This window comes from Camelus bactrianus, chromosome 27 (genome assembly GCF_048773025.1).
Source record: "Camelus bactrianus isolate YW-2024 breed Bactrian camel chromosome 27, ASM4877302v1, whole genome shotgun sequence".
Classification (NCBI taxonomy): Eukaryota; Metazoa; Chordata; class Mammalia; order Artiodactyla; family Camelidae; genus Camelus; species Camelus bactrianus.
In genome coordinates, this window is record NC_133565.1 from 34,800,511 (window position 1) to 34,822,251 (window position 21,741).

Genomic DNA, 21,741 nt, shown 5'->3' on the forward strand with positions numbered 1-21,741 from the left:
GTCTAAGAGAGCAAGAATTTCAAGACTGTGATAAAATAGCCGTTGAGCTAGGGCAAATGACTGGGTTTGGGTGGAGACAGTGTTAGCCATATTTTTCTGCTTACCGTGCTCTTGTCTTTCCCTGCTTCACACCTGTATTTCCTAGATTAGGGACTGGAACACTTTGAGTCACACAGGAAGAGCCAACATTATGTAATAGAGCTTAATAGTGGTTTTCTAACCCTGGGTCGAAGAAAAAGTTCAACTTCTAATTTTGAAGATGTGAAAAAGAAATAAATTCTAAATGTAGATAATAAGTTCTGGTCACTTAAATGCTTTTTTTCCCTTTCAAAAAGATTCCAGACCTCATTTAAATAAGTTAAAAGGCATTCCATGTACGGTGTTTTTCTAGGCTTGCCACTCTTCTTTGGAAAAGTGAATTAAAGTACAAGCTTTCTAATGTGTCATTAGGCAGGGACTCAGGTGTTCACTCTTTCACTTTTAGAGTAAAGCTGTCTGAACAAGATTCATTTCTGGGGAGCTAGATAACTAAGAGGGATGCAAATAACCTTTACAGCTAAAAAAAAAAAAAAAAAAGCCGCACTTCTGGAAGAAATCCCCCGGACTTTCTCCAGTTATCACATTGTTTAAACTGTTAGGGGTTTTACTGAAATTCAGCAGGTTTTATTCTGTAGACATTCCATAGTGGAGTGGGAATTTGCCGATACCACCTGACCTGGGTCATTATGTCAGGATTCCAATTTTTACTCAAAATACCACACGGTAAAAGTTGAATCAGCCTTCCATATTTAAACAGTCTTTTCATAAAGCCTTACATGTCTTCTCTTACTGTTTATTAGATAGATGATGGGAAAAGCATCCGGTATAAAGACCTCTACGCACTGTTTGAACAGATTCTGGAAAAGACCATGAGGCTTGAGCAGCGTGATTGGAGTGAATCTCCAGTCAGAGTTTGGGTCAACACTTTTAAAGTGTTTTTAGATGAATATATGAATGAATTCAAGACTTTGGATTATATACCAACAAAGGTAAATATATTTTTATTTCTAAAAGGATTCAATTATGAATTCTTCTTAAGAGTCTGTTTGGAACTAATAGTATTTGAGAAAAACATTACAGTGAACATGTCAACTTAACACTACAGCAAACTCCATTCTGTCTGAAAAGTTCATCAGGCCATATTATCTAAATCTTCTGCAATTAATACATTTGTCAGTTAGTTAGAATAAATGTTGTCCCCTCAAGATTACACCCTCAGCATTGATAGAGGTCAGTACATGAATTTCCTTTTGAAAAACAGTGATTAATGATGTGATTCGTTATATCTTCTAGTGACTTTCATGTAAGGAACCACAAATTATATTTCTCTTTGAATTAGGTTTTAGGGAAATATGTGTATCTGGAAATCCAGGTAATAGTACTAATAACCTTTATTTATTGAGTACCAGGAATTATACTAGGTGTTTGATATTTTGTTTACTTCTTGCTTCAATCCTATTAACTATTATGACATTCATATTACAGAAGAGATAGGAGACTTAGGCAGAATTGTCAGTGTGTTTCCTTTCAGTACTCCAGCTGAAATTATTGGGTGTCAGGAATACTCTTAATCCTTTTTATTGATTATGTCCCATTTTATTTTCAGTTATTCTGGTTTATATATATTTAATTTGTAATGTATCTTAAATCCTTTTGAAGTAGCTAAGTATAAACAAATCCTTGAAAGTTCTTCTGTTCTACATGTAAGCTAAGTTCTTCATATGTCAGGCAGAGGGTTCCTACTAGACTTACACTACCTTTGTTTATGATTTTAAAAGGTTAGGCTTCAGTTGTCCTCTGCTGTGGCTATCAGAAAATGTTACATGTGAAAAAGCTTTTCCATGTCCCCAATGATACCTTTTTATATTTAGCTCTGGGATGGAGAGTTTTCTAGAGCCAAAATACGGAAAGTGCAGTCTTTAAAATTAATAATCAATTAATTAATGATTGAAATAAAACAATCATTTATATCAGTATGGTATGGCTTCTGGACATAACTGAGGTTTAAAAAAACAGTAATTTCTAAAGTGTCCTTCCATTCTGTTGCTTTTTTGAGCACTGTATTTTACTAAATTTAAATTTTTTTCTCACATTTGCTTACTAGCACTGTACATTTCCTCCTGCTGAATAAAGAGCTGTTTATTTGATTACCTGTAGAGGAAAAATCTCAGCATTTGCAGAAGAAGAAAGTATGTTAGTCCTTCTTACATCTTAGTTTCTGTATTTCTCTCCCACCAGGTGCTAAAAACAGAGAGAAAGAAAAGAAGGAAAAAAGAAACTGATTTGGTAAGTTATAATCTGTTTTGTTTATGTTATAGAAAAGTAATTGTTAGACCAACGGTGTGAAGTATATCATATAGTATTTCTGTGGATATATTTAAGGAATAAGTTTATCAGATGCCTGGGGGTAATCATTTATACCTTTACAAAAGCTTAGAATGACAGATGTGTCTTGAATTCTGTGGCTTGATTTGTTATTAATGATGGCCTCCTTCAGTTGTAGAAAACTGGAGATGTTTACTCATGAAAGAGTCAGATACGACCCTTTTTTGGAAGTAGGGGTGGGGAAGGAACTTTTTAGGAGCTTTCCCTCCCTTCCAAAGAGTATGAGGACCATTTAGGATTTTACAAATATAAGTACTTCTAATTCAAAAAACACTCCCAAAGGCATTTGAGCATATTTTACCATTGTTCATATTCTTATCTTTTGTATTATATATGTTTATTATATACTTTTCTATAATCTCTGTAATTACAAGGGTGATTTAAGCCCTAGAGGAGTTCATAATCTGCTAGTGAAGGCAGGCATTAAAAAAATTACTACTTGCTTAAAAGCAAAAATATACAAATGGGACTGAGTTAAACTTACAAGCTGTTTCACAGCAAAGGAAACCATAAACACAACAAAAAGACAACCTGTGGATGGGGAGAAAATATTTGCAAATGATGGGACCAACAAGGGCTTAATTTCCAAAATATACAAACAGTTCATATAACTCAATATTGAAAAAACAAAAAAACCCAATCAAAAAATGGACAGAAGACCTAGATGTTTCTTCAAAAAAGACATCCACATGGCTAACAGGCACATAAAAAGATGCTCAGCATTGCTAATTGTTAGAGAAAAGCAAATCAAAGGTACAGTGAGCTGTCACCTCATGCTAATCAGAATGGCCACCATCAAAAGGTCTATAAATAATAAATGCTGGAGAGAGTGAGGAGGAAAGGGAACCCTCCTGCACTGTTGGTCAGAATGTAAATTGGTGCAGCCACTGTGGACAACAGTATGGAGATGCCTTAAAAAAACTAAAAATAGGGTTACCATATAATCCAGCAGTCCCACTCCTGGGCATGTATCCAGAAAAGATGGAAACTCTGATTCAAAAATGTACATGTACTTCAATATTCGTATCAGCACAATTTACGACAGCCAAGACACGGAAGCAACCTGTGTCTGTCAACAGATGAACAGATAAAGAAGATGTGGGACGTTTACACACACACACACACACACACACACTTGGCCATGAAGAAAAGAATGAAATGTCATTTGCAGCAACGTGTATGGACCTAGAGATTATCATACTAAGTGAAATAAGTTAGAGAGAGAGAAATATTATATATCACTTGTATGTAGAAACTAAAATATAATACAAATGAACTTATTTACAAAACAGAAACAGATTCACAGACGTAGAAAACAAACTTACAGTTACCTGAGGGGAAAGGTAAGGGGAGGGATAAATTAGGAGTATAGGATTAGCAGATACACACCACTACATATAAAATAGATAAAGAACAAGGATTTACAGTGTAGCACAGGGGACTATGTTCAATATCTTGTAAATAATCTATGATGGAAAATAACCTGAAAATAAAAACGTGTATCTATAACTGAATCACTGTGCCGTGCACCTGAAGCGAATACAGTATTATAAATCAGCTGTACTTCAATTTAAAGAAAAGGTTAAGACAGTAAATTTTATGTTAGGTGTATTTTGCCATAATTAAAAAGTTGGGAAAAACAATTTTAATTGATAATAATAGTAAATAAAGCAGAAGAGTCCGTCAGAGAGATTTATGTGACAAAGATATGAAAGAGACAGGGAGAGGTCAGGGCTCCAGGGAGGCACTTGCTTGCACCAGCGTCTGCATGCTAGTTGCTCCCCAGCCTGCCTGTGTCCCCAGGGTGAGCTTGTTGCCTCCTGCCTCTCTGGGAGGCTCTCCAAGATCAGCAGGGACTTTGTACGTTTTTGTGGTTTACTTCATCTTGCACTACCATATGTGTTGCCCTCTGAAGGACGGCTATCCAGTGGAGGGCCAAGGTACAGTACCGCCTTCTTCACACTGGGGAGTGGAATGCCTCCTGCTGGAGGGGACCTCAGCAGGTCCATCCGGGGTCTGTCAGTGCCATGGGGGACGTGCTACCCAGCTGGAGAGCGCATGCTTCCAACTCGTCAGTCAGGCCAGCCCTGGCAGAAGCCAGGTCCTCAAAATGGCTCCAGGTTCCCTTTGGCGGGAGGATGTGTTTAGCCAGGGGTCAGTAATAGCCAGTGAGGAGTCCCAGGAGTTTGATGACTTGATATTTGCATTAAAAACTGATGCTGGTCTCAGTGTCGGTGATAATGAATCTGGTCCAGGCAGCCAGGAGGGATGCGAAGCGCCTTGACTGACTCGCAGACCTTAGAACTCAGGAGGGTACCCATTGCTAACACCCGCCTCTAGTGCTTCCATCGCCATTAGCCTGGAGATGCTTTCTCAGTTGTATCGGCCTTGTGCTAAAATTCTGTACCTATGTGCAGCCGTATAGTAGGAATTTGCGACTAGTACTGGATGATTAACCCAGAGGTGATTTGTTATGTTTGGAATATAAATTACTTATCTTTGTGCAGCCTGAAAATTAACTGCTATAATGGAAGACTGGATTGATTTATATCAGTTAATAGAGTATACAAATTCCAAGAATATTCGTTGTTTTCTTAATCATCCTACAAGCCTAACATTGTTTAATAAAAGTAGTAACAAGCAATAAAAACAATAAAACCTATTTGGCCAAAAAGAAAAATAAAAGGTAAAGTCAAAGCAGGAGAAGGATGCAGCCCCCTGTTTGTAGCTTAGCAGAGACCAGGGGACTGCTAGTCAGGGAGTGTGAACGTCCTTTAGAAGCTGGGGACAACCACCAGCTAGAAGCCAGCAAGGAAACAGGACTTTGGGCCTCCGAGCGAATGGAACTGAGTTCTGTCAACAACATGGTTGAGATTAGAGACAGATTACCTCCCAGAGTCTCCGGAAAGTCACATAGCTCTGAAAAATGCCAGCTTTTAGCTTGGTGAGACCTGTGTCTGACTTCTGGCCGACAAAACTGTTAGATAATAAATGGGTGTTGTTCTAAGCTGCTGTTATGGGAAGTTGTTACAGCAGCATTTCAAACCCAGTACAATAGCTGTGCGTAGAAATCTGATTTACAGCTGTCTTATACTCCTTGCTGGATTGGGTTGTTTCTAGCCTACTGTTACGACGACTAATGGCACTATGAATAACTCTGTGTGTGTAAGTGTGTGTGAGTGTGTGTGTGTGTGTGTGTGTATGGGTTAGAGGGAGGAGGGGGATTCCTAGAATTGGAATTCTTGGGTCATAGGTAAAATGCGTTTGTTATTTTGATAAATGTTGCCTTATTACCCAATTGGGATAATTTCGTTTTTCAGCTTCAGCAATAATGTATGAAAATGGGTTGTTAAATTTTTAGATATTTGCCAATCCGATAGATGAGGAATATTGTATTTCCCTGAAGTTTTAATTTGCTTTTCTTTCAATACCAGTCAACTTGAGTATCTCTTCTTAAGTACCATTTGCTTTTTTTTCCCCCGGTAGCCTATAATGTTTATATTTGTTATCCATTTTTCTATTGAGGTTTTGATCTTTGTCAATATGTAAGAATTTCGTATATGAGGAAGATTACCTTTTGTCTGTGATATAAGTTGCAAATGTTTTCCCAGTTTGTCAGTTGCCTTTTGATCTGTCTTTTGATATCATTTGCTATATGGAAGACTTTTACTTTTATGAAATTTGACTTACCAGTATTTTCTTCCAAAATTTCTTAATTTTTAGTCCCAGTTAAATTTTCCCCACCTACCCACCTAAATGTTATGAAGAAGTTCTCAATTTTTTGTTTGACTACTTTAATGGTCACATTTTTTATATTTAAATTCTGATCTTTATGGAGTTTATTCTGATGTGTAGTATGAAATACAAATTTAATTTTACTTGTTACCAAATTCAACACCATTTATTTAAGAGTTTGTCTTTACCCATCTACTTTGAGGTGTCATTCTTTTTTATATTCTGAATTCCCCTTTATGCTGGAATTTTTTCATCCTGTTCCCCTAGTTGATCTGAATATTCATGAGCCAATTCCACTACTTTAATTAGTAAGCTTTTATTATGTGTAATAATTGGCAGGGCTCTCTCCTTTTCTTTTTCAGAACTTTTCTGATTAGTCTTACTTATTTTTCTATATGAACTTTGAATTTGATTCTCCAGTTGGAGGGAGAAAAATCTGTTAGTACATTTACTGAGATTACCTTATATTTATAAATAAACAGGCAGAGAACTGACATCTTTATGATTTCAAATCTTTTCATCTGTTGAAGTCTATTTTTGTGTCTTTCCAAAAGGGTTTTAAAGTTTTCCATATCGAGGTGTTTGCTATTTCATATTACATTTATTACTGGGTGTTTTATCTCAGCAGAGATAACCACTGTAGTTAACAGTATGGTATGTATCTTTCTATACTTCTTTGTGAACTTATATAAATTTTTTTTGTCTAGTGGTTCTCAAAGTGTGAAATCTGCAGGGGTTTCTGGGACCCTTTCAGGGATTTCACAAGATCAAAACTATTTTCCTAGTAATAATGACAGTATTTTTCTTTTTCACTGAGTCAACACAAAAGCAATCATGGGTAAAACTGCTGACAACTTAGCACAGATCAAGGCAGGTGATACTTCTCAAGGGAATGGGAAGTATGCAATGGCTGCACAGGATGGTTGTCTCCAAAACATCATTTGTAGCGTTGAACTGTAAGCTGATCTACCCTTTTTGAAAATTGTGCCAAAATTCATATGAAATAAAAATTTACCATTTTTAACCATTTCAAAGTGTACATTTTAGCAGGTTTTACTATATTCATTATGTTGGGCAGCTATCACCACTGAATAATCAGAACATTTTTATCACCCCCTGAAGAAACTCCATCCTCAGCAGTTGCTCCCCATTCTTCTGGTATTTTCTGAATGACCAGTGCATAATACTACAAAATCATGTACAGGTAAAGTGGTCAATGTTAAGTGCAGGCTAGACCAAAAGTTATTTTAAAGCAGCTTTATTGAGGCACTTGCCATGTAGTTTATCCCTTCTGAGTGTACAATTCAGTGATTTTTAGTAAATTTACACAGTTATAACCATCACCTCAATCCAACTTTAGAACATTGCATCACCTAAAAGCATTTTTGGGTCATTTTGCAGTCATTGCCCTTACCAGCTCCAGCCCTAGGCGACTGCTAATCTACTTGCTGTTTCTCAAGTTTCGCATTTTCTGGACATTTTTATAAATGGAATCATATGATGTGCATTATTTTGCATATGGCTTCTTAGCAAAATGTTTTTGAGGGTCAGCAATGTTGGGTATGTCAGAAGCTTGGTCATTTTTAGTGCTGAGATACTACTCCACTTTATGAATATATCACGTCTCTATATCCTTTCATCGTTTGTTGGGTATTTGGGCTGTTTCTACTTTTTGGCTTTTGTGAATGCTACTGCTGTGAACATTCATGGACAGGTTTTTATGTAGCTATGTGTTTTCAGTTCTCTTGGGTATATACCTAAGAGTGGAATTCCTGGGTCATGTGGTAGCTCTAGGTTTAAGATTTTCGGAAACTGCCAAACAGTTTTTCCAACTAAGTGCACCGTTCTATCCCCCCACCTGCAGTATCTGCGGGTTCCAGTCTCTCCACACCCTCACCAGTAGATACTGCTGTCACCAGTAGATGCTAATTATTGTGTAGCGGTGTGAAGTGGTATCTCGTCATGGTTCTCATTTGCGTTTCCCTGGCGGCTGATCCTTGTGAGCATCTTTTCATTTATCTGTTGGCCATTTGTACTTCGCTGAACTGTCTATTCGATATTTTTGCCCATTTAAAAAATGTAGTTTGTCTCATTATTGAGTTGTAACAGTTCTTCATATATTTTGGGTAGAAATCCTTTATTAGATATGATTTTCAACTGTTTTCTCCAAGTCTGTGACTTATCTTTTATTTTCTTAATGGTACTTTGAAGTAAAGGTTGTAAGTTTTAATGAAGCCCAGAACAATGGATGTTAAAGTCACAGAATACGAAGAGTTCATTGATAATGATTTTAGATTTCATATTTCAATTAACCTTTAAGTTATCATTTTCAGAATTTTGATATAGTATCATTAGATGTAATGATAATTAAACTATTCTTCCATTTTCCAATTTCATATCTGTATGAAGCTGGATTTTCTTCATATATTTCAAACTAAACTGATTGAAAAGATTGAATGCAGAAGTGGATATGAGAATACAGGGGTCTTTTATTAAGTCAGACGTTAAAGAGATTTATGTAAATGTAAAACAATACTCCTCTTGTTGGTCCTTTTTTTGTTTTGCTTTAAAGATACAGTTCTTTCTCATAAAAATGTTATTTAGGTTAGCATATCATATGTTTAACGCTAATTTTAAGTGAATTGGATAGTTAAATTTTTTTGTTTCAATTTTTAACTCATAACTCATAGAAACAGAAGTTCCTTGAGATCATCAATAATTTTCAAAAGCATAAAAGGTTCTTGAGGTTAAAAGAAATTTGAGAACTGTCGCTTTTAATTTAACACGCTGATTCAGAGTTGCATAAGACAGCTTTTATATGTTTATAACATTGCTTTCTGATTTTCATATAAGTTGGTCTTGTCTCTCTGCTAGATTCCTAGCTTTTTGAAATCAGGGACCATATATTTTATTTTTATTTTATTTCTCAGAAGATTATAATTCTCCTCTGACATAAGTGCCCAATGAAGACAACAAGGGATTGAAGGATTTCCCATTGCCTGACAGGTTAGGGCAGCATTTACCGTGTTGGCTTTAACTTAAATAGCTTCCTTCTTTTGTTTTCATCCAGGTGGAGGAGCACAATGGTCACATCTTTAAGGCCACCCAATATAGCATCCCTACGTACTGTGAGTACTGTTCTTCTCTGATATGGATAATGGACCGAGCCTCTGTTTGCAAATGTAAGTATGAGAGATCTTTGAGGAACTGTTTAAAACCACTTGGTATTTCTGTTTCTGTGAGTTTTCTTATATCTTCTTTAACATAAAGAAGATGTTCACACTCCCTAATTCTTTAACCTCATCTCGCATTATACTCCCTTTCACCTGCTCTTTGTAGCCAAGTGAGATATTTTGTTGTTCTTTGGTCCCCCTGCTTGCAGCTCATTCTGTCTGAAATGCTCTTTTCCCAGATGTTAGTTATGACTTACTGTTTCAGTTAACTCATGTCTCTGCTCAAATATTAGAGAGCTCTTTCCTTACTCTGCTATCTAAAACACCACCCTCTCCCCCAAATCACTGTCCCTTTACTCAGCTTTTCTAGTCTTTATAGCACTTCTCACTACCCAATGTTACATTAAATGTTCATTTGTTTTCTTGTTTGTCAGACTGTCCCACGAGAGTGTGTGCTCTGTAAGGTCAGGAAACTTAATCTGTCTCTTCTATATCTCTAGTGCCCAGAACAGTTCTGGCACATTGTAAGTGTTAATATTTGTTGGGTAGATGGGCCTATACATGAATTGATGAATTAATGAACAAATTCTTAGATTATAACCAGAAAGGTACTTTTTCCTTCTATAATCCTTTCATCAGAACTTATAAATCCTAGAATGTGAGTAAAGATTTCTGTAGGTCAGTGTGGTTCTGGCTTACAGAGGACCTTAACTTCCACTCCTCATTCCATACGTGTACTCTGGTGCTTCCAGCAGTTCTTTGAGGCTTTGTTTACTCGTGGGCCAGAATTGGACGAATATTAGGAAGGGCTGGATCCAGTAGGACAGCAAGGATGAGAATCATGTTCACCACTACTGCTGGATACGTCCGCTTGTTCTGTGGTTCAGCAATGGTTTTCCTATTGTTTTATTATCAGTAGTCTATAAAAAATTATAGTGAGAGTGAAATAGGAGGTAGTTTGCCATGGGCTTGACTGTTTAGTGTTAGTCTGACTCCTGTAGGTTTGGTAGTTTTCTCTGTCATCTAAAACTGAAAGTATAAAGAATCTGCTTTTTTATTACTTGGGTGGGCTTGGTTTGATTTCTTAATAGGATTAACTAACTTTTTTTGTAATTATACTGATGATTTCACCAGTACAATGATATGGCCTCCCCTACTTGATCTGGGCTTTGAAAATCCTGCAAGTCATCCTTTACAAGCTCAAGAAGGATATGCAGGTGTTGATATGCAGGAGCCAGAGCTGGTGTACCAGAGTGACGTGGGCCGAGCATTTTCCCAGTGTCCTCCTCTCTGCATGCCTCTCCCCGCTTCCCACTGCCTAGCCACCCTGGATCTTCTGCTCCAAGAAATTACTTCTGCTCTGAACCTTTGCTTTATCTTATCTTCCCGATCACAGCTGTTAGTCTTATGTTCTGGTTCCTCTATTCTAGACCTTCTAAGATAGTAAATAAGACCTTCCCTATATCTTAACATGCTGTCAAATTTGTTTTTATTTCAGTAAGGGTCTTGGACAGCAATGCCTTCCTTACCCATTGGAATGATTCTTAATAGTATTTCTGGCATTTTAGCAGATTGTAGAGCACATATAATAGGGGAAGATGAGTGCTAATTTGTGAATCAAACCATAAAGATAGATAAATACTCTGCTGGAATATGGTAGGGGTGGGGAGGAGGGAGCAGGCAGTCTTGAAAGAATAAAAAGCTTTTTCATAGACAGTGGTTAGAAATTTTAGGCATGTTTTCAACTTCATTTTTCTGAAAAGGATGGGTTAAGACCCCTTTTTCATTCTAATACTGTACAAAGTATATGTGTATGATATTATAACAGTCTCAGATTTAAAGAAAAAATTTATGTTCAAAATAAAGTAGTAAATTTATTAAGTCCTTGTTGCTGATGTAGAGACTTCTGAAGATGCTACACTGTTAACTTCTTTTTCAGTATGCAAGTATGCTTGCCATAAGAGGTGCTGTCTGAAAACCACAGCCAAGTGCTCTAAAAAGGTAAGAAGCTGCCACCTGTGAGCAGTGACAACAGGCCTGCTGGGCTGCTGTGCGTGAGGGAAGACAGCAAGGCCTCTTTGGCGATTTTATAGAGCAGTGGTTTTCAGACTCTTTGGCCACAAATTGTAGTAAGAAACATGTTTTATATCATGATGCAGCATACCCAGGCAGAGGGATGGGTACATATAACTGAATTGATTTTTCTGGAACTATGTTTAGCTTCACTACGTGGGAGCTACTAAAGTGACTTCACAAATGACAACTTATTAAAACACTTCTTTTAAAGGTTTCCTACTTCTTTAAACACTCGTAAGTGTTCCTAGAAATTCCCTTGAAAGTGGTCGGCTACGGTTCAAAATTTTAACATGAGCAGCAAAATTCACCAGCATAGCTGGTGTTTTCACGTATTTCTGCTTGGATATACAGGCAGAGGTCTAAAAGGTAGTGAACAAGTTTTCTGGCACCCTTATGCTTCAATAAAGCAACCATTTTGAAATATTTCAGGCTTTTATTGACATCTAATCACATTTTCTTACTTATTAGTCACATATAATTTTAACAATACCGTACGAATCTGAACTATGTAAAATGTGTGTGCGTGTTTACAGCCAGCATATATAGTTTGCATCTGTTCCAAGTTAGTAGACAAATAATGGCAAAGTACAAAATGAAATTTGACTCAGGGCTTAAAATACAACGAAGGTGAGACATCTGCTTCCAGCTGAAATGGAGTAGCTTCTGGCAGACTCATGCTGAGAAAAACTGAAAAAATTATTGCCAGGCATCAGAAAGCTGCCTAGGGAAACTGGAGTTTAGGGGTCTAGACCCTCAAGAGAAGAGAATTGCAGGTTGGCAAATCTGTATCTGTGAGGAGTCTTCCTCCTGCTGGAAGTTTGTCCATTTTTGCTGTAGGACAGGAAACCAAGATTCTGGGCAGAGGAGCACAAGAGTCAAGAGAAGCCTTCAAAGCTTTTAGGAATCTCATAGGGCTATAGAGACAGAAGTTGGAGTTTGGGATTGTCAAGATTTGAGGGACCATGATCCAGACATACAGAGAAGTTGAAACTCAGAGATTTTCCCCTCAAGGAATTTTCTAAATTCTTAAGCTGCACAGGGCAAAAGGCTAAGAATTTAAATAGAAAAGCAGATTAGAGTGTTTTTCAGTCTCATGGTGCCAAATAGAGAAAAACTGGAGTTGTATGAACTACCTTCAAAGAAGAACCCTAGTCAACACCCTAGACTATCCAGTGAGACCTGTGAAGAGCTATACCCAGGAAAGGAGGTGAAGCAGTGATAGGCTGAGCTTTGTGAAAACTGCAGTGCAGTCCTTGATTGGATTAAGATACTGTTGCAGTCTTTAAAGTAACCACTAAAGATTTGCAATATTTGCAGCTTGTATCTACAATATATAAAAAGCATCTATAAATCAGTAAAAGGTGGTCAACTCTATAGAAAAATAAGCACAGGACTTCAGCAAGCACCTCACAAAAAAGGATTTCCAGATGACCAGTAAATGTGTGGAGAAGTGCCCAACTTTACTAATTATCAGGGAAATGCAAATTGCAACCATAGTGAGATATATACCCACTAGAATGGCTGAAAGGAAAAGCACCTCAGCAAGGATGCAGGACAGATGTCGAACTCTCATACATTATTGGTAGGAGTTTAAGTTTGCCTAACGGCTTTTTTTTTTTTTTTTTTTTTTTTTTACCTTGGTTTTTTTTTTCCCTAACTGCTTCTGAAATTATTTGGCAGTATTTCCCAAACCTGAACGTAAGTGTTTCTTGTCACTTAGCAGTACCGCTTGAGGATATATACCCAACAGATATACGTAGGTATTTGTGCCAGAAGGCAAAAACATTCATATCAGCAGTGTTTGAAATATTCCCAAACTGAAAGAAACCTAAATGTCCATCAGCAATAGAATAAATAAATAAATTGTGGTGTATTTGCACAGCAGAGTCCCCCATGGCGGTGAGGTTACGCTGTTGGCACTCACAGACATAATGTTGAATGAAAGAGTCCAGAAACAGAAGTGCACATACTGTGTTACTCCATTTAGATAAAGTTCAAAAATGAGTGAAACTTAACTCATAGTATACATATTATATGATACCATTAACATGATGTCTAGAAGCAGGAAAGACTAACTTGTCATGACGGAAGTAGAGATGCTGGCTGTTTGTGAAGGGGGAGAGGCACCGCTGCCAGGAGGGCCTGCAGGTGGACATAACCGCTGGTTTTATTCTGTCTCTTGATTTGGCTTCTGGTCTCAAGTGTAAGTTCGCTTTGCCAAAGTCCATCAAGCTGTATTCTTACAGTTTATGTACTTTCCTGTATATATGTCATACTTTAATTAAACTTCTAAAAAAAAATACAAGGAAGTTAATTTAGACAGAAAATAACTATAAAAACATACTGTTTTTTACAGTGAAAATTCAGAGTTAATTTTTTTCAGTGGAAAACAGTAAAATTAATTTTTCCCTTAATTTCAAGAAATAGAAATTTTTAGTATGTTTGCTTTAGATTATTTGGTTTCAGATACAGCTGTTTTAAAGTTTTTGTTTAATACTCTCAAGTATTTTATTTTATTTTTTTACTTTCACAAGTCTTACTGTTAACATTCCTAGCGTGCTAGCCATAACATTTAAGTAAATAGATTATATGCGTGCATGTATGTGTCATAGTAATAGTAAGACATTTGGCTAAAGTTTATTTCGTTTTAATCGTTGCAACAAACGTTATTTTATTTCTTTAACAATTTATTGAGCTTTGTAAGTCCACCTGTGACTTAATCTTACAGTAACCCTCTGAGACGGGAAAGGGAGAGACCTATCCCCAGCTGTAATCTAGTTGCAAATACGAAATAACCTATATAACGTAGTTCCTGTAGTGACAGTGCAGACATTTAACTTGCAGCATCTACATAGTTCTTTCTCTTCCACCTCAGAAATACTTTTCAGAGATGTTGCCTTATATTAATTTAAGGTAATTTAATATGCTTCAAAGTAGACATGAAAATTCTTAAAGATTAAGTTCTGGATTACAGAGTATATGTAGATGAATGATGCATAATAATATAAATATATATGCATAAACAATATCTATTAGATGCATAATGCATATAATATAAATCATGTCTTCCCTTACTTAACATTCTCTGGTGACTTCTCGTAGCTGTCAGGATAAGACCGCAGATTCTGTAACTTAGTACCCAAAGCCCTCATAAGCTCTCTGTCTAGCTTTTTCTTGATTACTTAAAATTTGCTTTGCCCAGCTTTGTAGTTCTGTGTTTTCTGTGCCTGAAAAGTTCTTTCCTGGCCTTCTTTACTATGTGGTATTGCTTTCCAGCAGTTAGGCAACACGCATCAGGTCATCTTAATGTCATTCATCATTTACCCAGCCCAGTCCTTCCTGAACTAGCTGTTTCATTTTTATGGTTCCGTAACACCTAGTAATCTGCCTTAATGTTTTACTTATCCCCACACACTCGCACTATAGTCTTAATACTAGTCTTAGGGTAAGAACTGTCTCTGATTTTGTTTTTCTGTTACCTAGCACATATATGACATACGTATTAACAGATGCCTAGAAAGGGAAATTAAGATCAATTCAAGTAATATCTTGAATGTTAGACTCAGGAATGCCTTGTACTCATCAGCCGTTGAACAGTTTTGAAGATAATAAAGGAGGCTATGTATACTGTACAACGTATTAAAAGGGGAGAACATGGACGTGGGGAAGTTCACTGGGTAGCTGTTGGTGCCGTTCAGGTGGGAAGTGATACAGGTTTGACACAGTGATAGCACTGAGACTAGGAAAAAAAAATAGTGTCCTTATTGAGTAAAAGAACCTGCTACTGATTGAATGCAGACTGAAGGAGAGACTAGGATACACAGTGTTGGGTTAGGCAAGGAAAATGGTCCAAGAGAAGGAAAGGACAAGAAAAGAAGTCTTCAAAAAAGGTTTTAAGTCTCAGGTAATCCTGGCATTCTACTTTGCTTTGAACTACTTCACATAGTCTTAAGGTTAAGCTGTTTTTCTTCAGTCACATAAAATATAGTTAGTAGGTGCAGTATTAGTATACACTATTGCAGTAAATAAAAAAGAGTCAGAACACTAATCACAGGCCAGTTTGTGTGTGCCTCTGCCGAAAGCTATGACATCACTGTTCAGTTAAACTTCCCTGAGGTTACATAAACACTGAAGCAGTCTCATGGCAACCCTACATCATATCAAACCAGTAGACTTCCTCATGGTCCTTGGTAAATATTTAACATACAGAGCCTGTCCGCCTTCTCCCTACTCAAACCATCTTTCTCTGAAGAGGTTTTAACAGGAAGGGAAGCAGTAACCTGTTACCACTGTTGCCATTCTCCACCCTAGTATTTTTGGGGGGGATTCCTAGTGGAAGAGGATTGAAACTAAAATCTTATAATTTATACTCCCAGCATTAATCGTTAACCCCCTTTCGTCCTAACTCTCATAACTACATTCATAAAACTTCAGAAAAATTAAAAAGTACTTCGTCTTAAAGAATTGGGTTTAAAGATGTTTGAATGTATTTGGAAACAACATTTGTCTTTCATTTAGTATGATCCAGAGCTGTCATCTCGACAGTTTGGGGTTGAACTGTCCCGTTTGACCAGTGAAGACCGAACTGTTCCTTTAGTGGTGGAAAAGCTCATAAACTACATTGAAATGCATGGACTGTACACAGAAGGTATTTACCGAAAGTCTGGTTCAAATAATAAAATCAAGGAGCTTCGACAAGGTCTAGACACAGGTAAGATAGTGCCCTCTGTATCAAGGCCAGAACTTTTATTTAAGTGGCTCATCTCGTGCTCCTAGTTTTCATCACATGTGGATCCTTTCCTTCCATCCTGAGGGATGCTTGTTTTATCATTTTGTAGCTTTCTAAAGATTTCTTGTTTTTTCTTTTTTTTTTAAACTTTATTACATTTTGGGGGGGTGGTAATTAGGTTTATTTATTTTTTGATGGAGGTACTGGGGATTGAACCAAGGACCTTGTGCATGCTGAGCACGTGCTCTACCACTGAACCATACCTACCCCCCTAAGATTTTTTGTTTTGATGTGGTCAGTTCAGCAAACATACACTGAGTATCGTGTTGTACCAGACATGATCATGCCCTTCAGACAGACCTCATTTAGTCTCTAACAGTCAGGCAAGATCGTGATATCTGTAATTTACAAAGAAGAAGATTTATGTAAAGGGAAATTAAATAACGACCCATTGATGAGACGCCGGTCACTGTTAATGTTTTTGTATTAATCTTCACAACAGTTCTTTGTACTAATCTGCATAAACTGCAGTTATTAGCCCTATTTACAACAGTTCTTTGTACTAATCTGCATAAACTGCAGTTATTAGCCCTATTTACAGATAAAGAAACTAGGGCTTACAGAGGATCTTGCCCAAAGGCTCACCACCAGTAAGGGACACCGCTGGCACTTAACCCCAGATCTTCTGAGTCCATAGTCTAAGCTGCTGCCTGTTAGTCTCTCCTCTCTGACTCCGAGCGGTGCTCTTGCTGATGCACCTGCCTGCCTTCCTACGTCGATGACATAGTTACGTCGGCTGAGAATTGGTGGGTTGACATGTATCTGTGTAGAGCTCTAGTCTCAGTCCTGGACTGTATCCAGGATTTAACTCTGGTTTTCTTTTTTAACATTTTTTTTATTGAGTTATAGTCATTGTATAATGTTATGTCAAATTCCAGTGTAGAGCACAATTTTTCAGTTATACTTGAACACACATACATTCATTGTCATTTTTTTTTCGCTGTGAGCTACCACAAGGTCTTGTGTATATATATCCCTGTGCTATGCAGTATAATCTTGTTTATCTGTTCTACATTCTGAATGGTTTTATTTTCAGTTGCTACTCTTACCACTATTGAAAAGGAATAGATCTTTTTAATCACATAACAGATGCACAGCTTGTCTCTGTGTCACCAGGAATCCGCCCACCGGCACCATTCATCCTGTATCATCCTGATCATCTCATGGGTACCCTTGTAACTGAAGCAGAGTAAAGGTTTTCCTCACATTTCTGAGGCTCAGTTGCCACTGTCCTTTCATCTGTAAAAATGACTGAAAATCAGTCTGACTTTTAGAAAATGTCTTCTGGGCCTTTTTTCCATTTGTCATCTGAAGACACTACTGGAATTGTGGTTAATGGACCAATCTACAGGATAAGTACAGAAACTGAGAGCAAGCATTTAGAAACATTTACAACCATTTAACAGTGCTTCGACATGAAAACATGTGATCTTTTATTTTATACATCTGTCAAGCCACGACAATGTGGAAAGCAAACAGCAAACAGAAACTGTTCCTTAACCACAGCAGCACTGTTCCCAAGCATGGTTTGGACTGTAGAAGACAGTTTGATTAAGAATATGGAAGGCTTCTTTTGGTGATGATGGTTGCCAAAGTGAGTTATTTGACTCTCTGCATGTTTGGCTTTGTTGTCTAACTCTTATCTCTGAATAGATGCTGAGAGTGTCAACCTGGATGACTATAACATTCACGTCATTGCAAGTGTATTCAAACAATGGCTTCGTGATTTGCCCAATCCACTCATGACCTTTGAACTCTATGAGGAATTTCTACGAGCTATGGGTAAGCACAGGCTCCCTGGGTTCAAGGGAAGGCCTCCACTTGGGAAAGAAATGCCGTCTTCGTATTATTTAGCCATTCTGTCCAGTGGTTTAGTTCATAATAGATCCAAAAGTAAGCTTATGACAGTCAATGCAAAACTGCCAGTGAACTCTCACTTATTCAAATGTTGACTTTTTTAGAGACTCATTAAAATGTCAGTGTCCTAAAAGTTTTACAAGTAAGTCACCTAGTTGCTTCTCACAGAGATTGAAAGACTAGGGTTATAAACAAATCAAAAAATTAAGTAGGAGATTGATGTTCATTTAAAATGTGAATCTAGGCAAGAATTCAGTGTAATGTTGGCTGTCTGTTCTATGCCATACCTCACATGATGGTTTCGTTTTTCAGTGCTACAGAGGTGTAGGATATGGATGAAGGCCTACCTAGAAATGTTTACGCCCTGGGGCATGACTCCTCAAATTCCCATAAGACTGATTTAGCAATTATATGGCAGCTGATTAATTAATGGGGAATTAGTCTGCCACAAAATGCCTGAAAGTCTGGGCAGCTCTTCCCCTGGCTGTCGTCAGGGAGCTGCTCCGTGAACGTGCAACTCCAGCAGAGGGGACTGGCGGTGACTGGAGCTGTGCTTCCGCCGCGCACGTGTAGCTCGCACTCCTGGAGCGAGAGCCAGCCTGCCTGGCAGCCTGGTGTCTGCCCAGAGGAAGGCATGGTGTGTAAGAGGGGACATCCGGTCTTACTTGTTGCTCTCGCTGCTTCCAGGCCTCCAGGAGAGGAAGGAGACCATCCGTGGTGTATACTCCGTGATTGACCAGCTCTCCCGAACTCACCTCAACACCCTGGAGCGGCTCGTCTTTCATCTGGTCAGGTAACTTCAAGGCACCAAGGAGTGTTTAACGGCTTCTCTTGTGTTCTTTTAAGTAAATGACGTTTTCCTTCATATGGAAAACTGACAGATCTTTTTTTTTTTCTATTGATAAAGTCAGTGCCTCAAATGGGTGGGAACGATTCCCTGGAGCAGAAGTTCTCCACTGAGCTGGACTGCTTGGCAGGTGCTCCTCTGCCCTATTTGAGCCATGTAACAACTTGGTCTTGTGGTGGCACTGTGTAGCCTGGCCTGTTACCTGATGCCTAAACTGGGAGGGGTGTGTCTCTGTTGACATAACCTAACTCATAGATTGGCCCAGGTGGAGCTCAGGAATTTACTGACCTAAGAGACTTCAGGGTAGTCTCTCTTCTCCTGAGTGTAAGCATCAGCATAGCTGGGAAGAAAAGCCGCCTTTCTCTTTGGATAAATATCTTAGATGACTGAAAATGCCTGAAAATCTCTACTCTGCATTCTTTACACATGTTCATCTAGTAATGGTGATCTGGAGCAGCAGGTCACAAATTTCCCTTGATAAGCCATCTGCTGGCCTGCACTGCTTCAAGGAAAGACAGAGTGAAAGTACATTTTCCAGAGGCAAAGGACAAGTCTGTAGGCTCTCCCTTCAGCTGCTAGGAAAGTCCCTGCAGTGCTGTGCAGCTGCTGTCACTCATTTTCTTTCTCTCATCTCCTGCCGTTTGCCTTTTTCATCCCAGTTTCACCTTTTTTTTTTGCTCCTTAGGATTGCTCTACAGGAAGACACTAATCGAATGTCTGCTAATGCTTTGGCCATTGTGTTTGCCCCCTGCATCCTCCGCTGTCCTGACACCATCGACCCGCTGCAGAGTGTGCAGGACATCAGTAAAACTACCACGTAAGGCTGGTCACGTCGCCCTGCAAGACCCCAGGAGCCAGATGGCAAACACAATGAATGATTTCTGTAGTTCAGATGTTTTTAATAGGATTGCTAGGCACTATTGGGGGTTTTAATGCTGAAGATGAAACATTTCTTTAGATTGGATTCAACTAGGCATTATTCATTTTGAAGGATTTTATTTTTCAAATTTGGCTTTTCTTTAGGAATGATTATGGTTTCTAAATACGTTTTAAAATCCCATTTTACCCAGTTACGTGTACTTTTTGTCTTCCCGTAGTCTGGCCTCACTGTGGTCTCGTGGCTCTGACCTGTGGTCCTGATACTTCAGTCTTCCTGTCTTTTACTTCGACCTTTTCTCATGGACCTCTGCTGTCCTTCTGGAGCGGTGGTTCTTAACCCTTCCTGCAGAAGGAGCTTTGGAAAAAATTAAAAGCCTGACATTTGTGTCCCATCCCCAGAGAGTCTGATTTGATTGGTCTGGGGTGTGGCTGATGTATTGGAACTTACAACTGCTCAGGTGGATCATAAGGTGTCGCTAAAGTCCTGACCCACCCATACACCCTCCCTCTCAGCTTGTAAAATAAGGGATGTTGGTTTTCCTTTCATCCACCAATTGTCTGCCACACTTACCTGAAAAAACAGTCTGTGGTGCTACAGCTTATTTGATTAACCAGTTTTCTCTCTTTCCTCCCCTTGCAGCTGTGTGGAGCTGATTGTCGTGGAACAGATGAATAAATATAAGGCTCGTCTCAAAGACATCAATAGCCTGGAATTTGCTGAGAATAAGGCAAAGACCAGGCTGTCACTGATTCGTAGATCGATGGTAAGATGCGGGACGTGGAATCACAGGAGGAGATGGGAGCCTTCCTGGGATTTAAATGTACATCATGGTGTAGAGAGAGATTATCTTCCAAATCTTTTTCACATGGAACAAGTGGGGGGAAAAATCACCTATCTCAGGGTACTGTGGATGCCTCGTGTTTGGTTTTTTACCTCTCTTTAAGTTATATGTACAGAATACATACAGTTAAATGTGGAAAATTTTAAAAATCAACTATTTGGATAAAGTGTTGCTGGTTTAATAATTTGCCCTGTTTTCTTTTCCTGTCCTTTTTATGAACACTTAACCCATCCTTTTTTCTCTGCTTCCTTCCACTGTCTGTTCCCACCCTCAGCCATGTCACTTTTGGTGGTCCTGCCAATACTCAGTACTTCTGGGGTATAGAGAACTCAGTCACTTGCAAGAATGTGATTCATCAGGATATGAAATTCCATCTATGAGTCTACTGTTACCAAATAAAGATTTCTCTAAGGGATTGTTGCTACGGTTTGAGAAAAACCTTGCAAAAATGATAACTTATTTCTTCCATTTGCCCACTGTTCTGTTTAATACCTTCCTTTGTAACCGGTGACCTGTGTATGGATAACTCCAGTTCTCACTGGCCAGTAATCAGTAGGATCTGGGTAACTGGAAAGCCACTGCTGTGTTAAGGTTTAATTACTCTCCGTTTGCTAGCCATCCCCTGAACTGTGAAACAGAACTGTATCAGTGAGCCCCACTCTGATCCCCAGTAAGTCTCTGAAGAGAAGCAGGTTTCCCCATCATCAAGCCTGTGCTTTTGCAGGGGCCCAGCAATACTTCCTCCATATTCTTCATAATTTATCCTTGGATTAGCATTAAAGTGATTTTGTTTCTTCCCTTACTGTTAAGCTGCACAGCACAGGACAAGTGCTCAACAAATGCCTGCTGATTAAGTCAGTGAAGGGTGTTCTCTAAAAACAAACATAGACAGAATTTTTCCAGTTTGTGCATATATTAAATAAAGCTCATCACAGGATACTTTCTAAATCTTTTTCCCAGAAAATGAAAACAGAAACCCCACTACAGTGAAACCCTTTCTGTAATATGAATTTTCAGGAGCTCAGTTCTGAGAGGCCCAAGTTAGCAGTGCCTCCCCAGGGAGGAAGGGAAGAGACCTTTTATTACAAAGCTACTTTTCAAAGCAGGTAGACAAGCTGT

The 21,741-nt window shown here is 38.4% G+C and overlaps 1 protein-coding gene across 8 annotated transcripts in view; it reads left to right on the forward strand.

Annotated features, from left to right (window-relative positions):
* The window catches only part of MYO9A (myosin IXA), a 175,552-nt gene that overhangs the window by 136,064 nt on the left and 17,747 nt on the right, over positions 1 to 21,741 (forward strand). For all 8 annotated transcript variants that reach the window (XM_074354176.1, XM_074354177.1, XM_074354173.1 and 5 more), the window contains 9 exons: positions 840 to 1,028; positions 2,278 to 2,325; positions 9,230 to 9,341; positions 11,272 to 11,333; positions 15,927 to 16,119; positions 17,851 to 17,979; positions 18,742 to 18,847; positions 19,587 to 19,718; positions 20,421 to 20,544. In XM_074354176.1, coding sequence (XP_074210277.1) covers positions 840 to 1,028; positions 2,278 to 2,325; positions 9,230 to 9,341; positions 11,272 to 11,333; positions 15,927 to 16,119; positions 17,851 to 17,979; positions 18,742 to 18,847; positions 19,587 to 19,718; positions 20,421 to 20,544 — 1,095 coding nt within the window. The remainder of the gene's footprint in view (positions 1 to 839; positions 1,029 to 2,277; positions 2,326 to 9,229; positions 9,342 to 11,271; positions 11,334 to 15,926; positions 16,120 to 17,850; positions 17,980 to 18,741; positions 18,848 to 19,586; positions 19,719 to 20,420; positions 20,545 to 21,741) is intronic.